The 6,720-nt window shown below is 43.0% G+C and overlaps 1 protein-coding gene across 2 annotated transcripts in view; it reads left to right on the top strand.

The window, feature by feature from the left end:
* The window catches only part of CHD5 (chromodomain helicase DNA binding protein 5), a 117,321-nt gene that overhangs the window by 61,723 nt on the left and 48,878 nt on the right, over positions 1-6,720 (top strand). For both annotated transcript variants that reach the window (XM_018552455.1, XM_018552463.1), the window contains one exon: positions 6,559-6,690. In XM_018552455.1, coding sequence (XP_018407957.1) covers positions 6,559-6,690 — 132 coding nt within the window. The remainder of the gene's footprint in view (positions 1-6,558; positions 6,691-6,720) is intronic.

The following is a 6,720-nucleotide window of genomic DNA, read 5'->3' as shown; positions in this document are numbered from 1 at the left end:
GAGGCCTCCTCTCCCTGCTGAATGCTGTGTGTCCTCCTGCTAGCCCCTACTTCACTACTGTCATGGTGAAGACTGGCAACTGACGCACCTGGAAGTTTAGGGCGCTCAAGACTTTTTGGCCATTGCAACATCCATTTTTTTGAGGTTGGGGATGTTTACAGAGCCTCCGCAAGATCAGAGTTCAGACTTTGTTTATGGGGGTAAGCTAAGATTCCCTTCTGATGATGGCAGTCCTGAATTTTGGGGTGAACCGTCCAGAAAATCTGCTTTTAAAAAGGTTTTTTGTAATTCCTTTTAGAGTTTCTCTTTAATCTACCTGCCAAAAAAAAAGATTAAAAACCTCTGATCCAGGACACAATCCCCACAGAGATAAACTATTTTCTTAAATCGTTACTATATCAGTCTGCTTTCTGACCGCTGAGTTTTATTCACGTTTTTGCGGCGTGATCTGTTTTTAACAGCTATATTTCAAAAACAATATTGCTGCCCACTTGGAGTAAGTCTGACTCCTTAACTTATAAATAAAAAATATTTTTCTTATACATTATTTACAGCCACAAAGAGTGAGCTGACCTTGGCGGTGAAATGTGGCACATACTGAACATAAAGCATCTTTATGATGCCGAGTTCTCCAGCTGGCTGTTTGGAAAGACGCAGCTTTTAGAACGGGCAGGAGGAAACACGCCGTCAATCACCGCTGGTCTTATTTTCCAAAGTGTTTGAAAGAAGAACGGCTTTTGTTTCCTCAACAACCAATCAGGCTCTCTCTTTCATTGTTTATGATTGTAGAAGGAGAATGGCGCGGATTTCAAAGAAAACTTGCACTCTTTTTAATGATTTAGAGCCATTTATTCCAAACTGCCAAACGTTGATGATGGCCAACAAGACAAACAACTGTATGCAGGTTGGAATAAATGGCTCTCTAATATTAGTCTATATTTGCACTTTACACCAGCCTTTCTGGATGTGCATCTGGTTGATGGGGGTGTACAGCGATGATTTGCATGGCTCCGCCCACTGTCCTAAATTTAGGGAATAATTACATTTTTTGGGGTATGTGATGGAATGAGACATGTGAATACCTGTTTCAAAAAGGGATTTGCTGTGCCATCCTATAAATCATTAAATGCAGCTAGTAGAAACTCCTCAACTTGACTTGATCTCGGCCTCTTGTAATCCCCTTTACAACTGCCTTCAGGGGCAGGGGCCAGTTATGCTCTGCTACATGTACATGTGCTGAAGAGGAGCATGCTGGTAGGAGAAAAAAAGCAGAAAACGCAGAGCTTGGTGTGCTGCCTCTCCTCTGTCTACTCAGCAGGTTCTGGACGGAGAGAAGACTATACTGTATTCCTTAAAGAGGACCTTTACCCATATGTTTATGTTTAAAATAAGAACAACACACACCTTTTAGATATGTTTAGTAATGACAATCTACACACACCTACTTCTAGATAATTGCCGGCTTTGTATTTTTTGCACTCCTTTTTTTTCTTTTCCTCCCCATTCTTCTTGCAGTGGCCATGTTAACTAAGGACAGGTTACTAGATCTCCCTTTACTTTATGGAACTCTGGCACATGTGACTAGGACATGTGACCACGCACATCCTCTCAGGGGAGGAAAATACCTTTCCCTGAGATCTCCTGCGATTACAGATGAGATTTCCTAGCCATGCTCTGCTGATGTAACCTTCCCAGGATGCAATGCTTGGTCATGATTACATCACTTGTGCCAGAAGTGGACCACGAAGTATAAAAACTTTATTCGTAAGTAAATGAAAAATATATTTAACTGATGAATTTAAGATGATTTTAAATCAGCACGCAGAGCTGCATGCCGATGTGATCTTTTAGTGAAAGGGGGTAAAGGTCAACTTTTAACTCTATTGCATTGCGGTAATGTGTATTTTAAAGCGTGTGAGCCAATGCATGGCTCTGTGCGGTGTCATTTATTGTGAACCGCACCCTAATGCACGGTACATTTCAGGCAATGCTGCCCTGTAGCATATGCATGTTTTTGCTTGTTTTGCTGGTGCATTGCAGCCTATTCAAAATGAATGGACTGATTTAGCGCATAAACAAAAGGCACGCTAATGCAGTGTAGCACAAAACAGGGAATCTGCCCTAAAATAGAAAGTGATGTCACCCACCTGGCTGTTCTGTCTCTCAGGTGTATAAATCACAGAGCTGGATAGGATTACAAATCCATTGGCGGATGAAGACCATTCAGGTATCTGCATTTAGAGGTCTGTCTGGAGTTTGGCTTTAATTGGTTTTATTTGGCAACTTTAACAACTTACATTAAAAACCATAAACTTTACATTAGTCTGGATTTCTTGAAACTATGTTGTGGTGGTAAAAAAAAGTAGCAAATCACAACCTGCAAAAGAAAAGGTTTTATACTTGTGTGCCCTGACGCCTGTTCCTCCAATCTATGATCTGTTTAAGAGCTATGGCCAAATTTTTTAATTTCCGGGAGTGTCAGATACCTGTGCCCACCCCAGAAGGCTGTGTACCCTTCCGCTGACCCCCTACGTCACTCCTATGCCCTGTAAGGTTCTGTGGGACGAACCACAGCACACTATAGGGGGACCAGGCACCTGGCACCCCTGGAAGTGTGTGAAGGTGAAGAAGTCATAACTCTGCTAGAGTGTGAAGATCCAAGGAACAGCCAAGAGGACAGGTGAGTATAAAGCCTCTGCTTTTGTAGGTCATGCTTTTCTAGGTTCTGCTTTTCTACCTATTTTTAACCCAGCGATAGTGTCACTTTTAATTTTGAAATGCCTACATGTTTAATCTGCTGCAAACCAGCATCCCATCTCTGCATTAATACACATAGATGCATTGCAAGAGGTTTCCAAGACTCCAGGGGATGACATCACTATCTGGTGACTGCACGAGGCTGTCCACGTAGCAGCCATCTGATGGTTCAGGCGGCTCGAGCACTTATCATAATGGGTTTTCATGTTCCCATTTCAAATAGTACATTTCGGTTACAATATATCTCAGCTCGAATTGCATATGTGCTCGGAATGATAACTCCTCGTCTGTCCTGCCTTTCCCAGGTTTTAAACTGATTAGCTCTACGCTTTATTGCAAGCCATATGAATCCGTAAATTCTCATTTAAAGGGAAACGATAACGTGTTTTTGAGTACGGGTTTTTGAGTTATTCTAGCAATGACAATTTAAAGCTCTAGATATAAATATTTATGTATACTTACTTGGACTTGGTCTAATGTTAGCATGTGCTTTATAGCGATCCTCTGGGTCCTGGCACTGCTGCTGAGCTCAGCGGTGATGTTACGGCACTGCCCCTTGTCCAATCAGAGAGTACCTTCTATTCATTGATAATAAATACTAGGCATTCTGTGAATGGCCGCTGTGCCCATCAAGCAGCCCCCAGTGTTTTCAAGTCGCTCAGCACAGCGGCCCTTCAGAGAAGCATAGTATTTTTATCGCTGAATACAATGGGGGGAATTTATCAAAACTGGAGCAGACAAAATCTGGAGCAGCTGTGCATGGCAACCAATCAGCTTCTTTCTTCAGTTTGTTCAAGAGAGAGGCTGATTGGTTGCCATGCACAGCTGCTCCAGATTTCATCTGCTCCAGTTTTGATAAATTCCCCCCAATGTGTTTTCTGATGGGACGAGGGACGTTGCCATGATGTCATTGCTCAGCCCAGGAGGATCTCTATAAAGCACTGTAGTCACGCCGGCTCTTTAACCTCCCTGTTGGTTCTTTAGGGGCCACTCTTTACCTTGCGTTCTGTAGCAGTGCATTACCATGCATATGTCAAAGGGGTTGTATTTAGCACGTGCAGTGCGTTAAGGGTTCACATTCACTTAGACTGGGCTGCCAATGCATTGTGATGGAAGGAAAACCTAGACCTGAACTTTTTTCTTCTTCTTTTTAACACCTCGGCATTTGTGGTGTGTACAGATCCGTGTGGTGTGCACGGCCGTATTGGGCCGTTCCCGGGAAGGACGGGTGCTGCGTGTGATTGTACGCAGCAGCCTGTTCTTCCCTATGGGAGGACGCGGCCATACGCTCGCCCTAGCTGCACTTCCGTGCGTGTGTCCCGTACTCAGACGCAGACAGGATGTATCCTGTCTGCGTCCAAGCATGGACACACGCACCCGCACAGATGTGCAGCTCAGGTGAGCTTACGGCCGCATACTCCCATAGGGAAGAACAGGCTGCTGCGTACAATCACACGCAGCACCCGTCCTTCCCGGGAACGGCCCAATACAGCTGTGCAAGCCGCACGTGTCTGTACGGCCCCACTCTACCCTGTGTGAATGAGGCCTTAAGCATTCTGTATGATGAATAAATTAGACAAATAATTCAGTGATGTTCCCCTTGTAATAGCAGCAGCAGGTAGGCGGAGCTGAGAACCCCGGTGCTAAGATCTTGCTGGGGGCGCTGCAAAGTGATAGAAGAAGCCATTTTGGTGATATAGCCAACTGGTATCCAACCAAAACGGCAATATTTTGGTGAACTGACATTTTAATAAGGCAATGCAAAGACTGAGATACCCACAGCAACCAATCAGTTTTCGGTTTTATGTAAGAAAGCTGCAGTCGACTTGTGGTGGCACCTTTTACGTTTCGCCTTATTACAAACGCTTGAATGCTTACACTGGGAAAAATATGATAAAAAGAGTTTCAACTTTTGTATCATCGCAGGAAGGCATAAAAAATGCAAGTGCCGGATTATTTTGGCTGTGCATTCATTGAAATTGCTTTGGGGTTTTACATCTGCGCTCATCGCTATGGCAACGCGCTGTTCCAGAAAATTAATGTTGTGACTACTACAACCCGAGTGACAGAAAAAGAAAATATCTCCTATATATATTTTTTTTCCTCTCAAGCACTGTAATGTTATAATGTTAAACACCTGAATAAAATAGGAGTTTGGAGGCTGCAATTAAAAGCTTCTGATGCATCCGTTCAGTCTGCGGGAGAGCTGAAAATGTTCTATTTTCAAATCTGATTATTAACAACTGGAGAGCTGCGGGCTTATATAAGTGATGGTTATATTATTATAATGAACTCCGGCCTTCCCTTCAGGCTTGTACCGTTGTACCGGCTGCTCTCCTGGACTGAAATAGCTTCCTCTGATTTCACTGCACACTGCGAGCTTCTCACAACGTGCATTATACGATGCAGCAAGTCACATAGATCCCACCTTATTTCCTGGGGGTAGGGAGGAACCAGGGAAGGCAAAATAGAAGCAGAATAAACAGTTTTCAATGATGGCTACATTTTATGTAGCAGACTGTCTTCTGCCTATAATGCTAGATGAGGTAGGCGATTCATCCTTACTGTGCAGTTAAAAAAAGTAATCATTGTGATGCATTGTGACAACACTTTGCACCGCCCTTTATATCACACACCAGCATGCACATGCCTGTGATTGGGCAGTGAAGGAGCAGTAGCAGAGCGAATACACCATCATTCTGTTCTCCCCTCCTGTTAGCATAGCATGTTTCTTCTCCGCACATTTATTTATTTTATTTATTATTGGTATTTAAATGTAATTTTTTTTTCTTTTTAACTAATGAAAAGTTAATTTTATTCTTCAATTTGTAATTTTTTTATACCAAAAATAAGACAAAGGGACTTAATGTGGCCCTTTCAGTGATTTTATAGTGTGCAGTTGGGAAATCGGTATTCTACACGCTTGGAAGTGCTAAATACCAGCAGTGCTTGGAGCGCGACAGTTTAAACATCCGGGCCACCAGAAAGGTAATATAGGGGTAGCTTACAATTGACCTAAAAAAAGTGTCCCTTTTAGGCATCTCCTCTGTTTAAAAGAAACAAAAGAAAGCAGTGCATTCACCTGCTTCTGAGAACCATAGCTAACTACAATGTATCAATGTTTTTTACTGTTTAATCAGCACTGACCAAGTATGTTTCAACAATCAATACTTAGAAGACACAAAATGCTGTACTATAGTATATTTGCACATATTGCAGCTTTGTCATGCAAATGTATATTGTATGTTTTTGAGGCTAGGTTCACACCTGGGTGACTCTTGACAGCGCGGCAATCGTGCACAAAACCGTGCGGATTGCTGCACGGTCATGGAGTTGCCCACCACAGCCGATCGTGCTGTGGGTGCCATTATTTTCTATGTTGTAAAGTGTCCACTGCTCCAAGCTGACTCCTGTGATGGATTACAATATCATGTTTAGTTTACTAATTTGTATTGAGATTGTAGTCTATCACAGGAGTGAGCTTGGAGCGGTGACTACTTTACAACACACCATGAGGAACAAAAGTAGTCACCCTCCAGAATGAAGGACAGTGTCGGCACCAATTCAGAGATGGTTTGAAGATCTACAGCAGAGTGATACACAAATAAGATACATTTTTGTTAATAGTTAAGGTACTTGAATGTATTTTGTAGCGTTAACTCCTGAGTTTCGTGTCACTTTAACTATCGAGCTGGAGTTGACTCTTAAACAGTGTTTGATGGAATGACTCTTTACACTTATCCTTGCTCTTTCCTGACTAGGAATGTGGACATCATTAAGTGACCTCTTGTGTGTTTGCAGCCTCGACAAAAAAGGAGACGTCCATTATCTGATTAAGTGGAAGGACTTGCCCTACGACCAGTGCACCTGGGAGATTGATGACATTGACATTCCAGAGTATGAGAATCTCAAGCAAGCTTACTGGGACCACAGGTATCGATCTTCTGCGGTGGGGGGGGGCGG

Source organism: Nanorana parkeri, unplaced genomic scaffold (genome assembly GCF_000935625.1).
Source record: "Nanorana parkeri isolate BGI_ZX_2015 unplaced genomic scaffold, ASM93562v1 scaffold5, whole genome shotgun sequence".
Taxonomy (NCBI): Eukaryota; Metazoa; Chordata; class Amphibia; order Anura; family Dicroglossidae; genus Nanorana; species Nanorana parkeri.
This window is presented reverse-complemented; position numbering and strand designations above follow the sequence as displayed.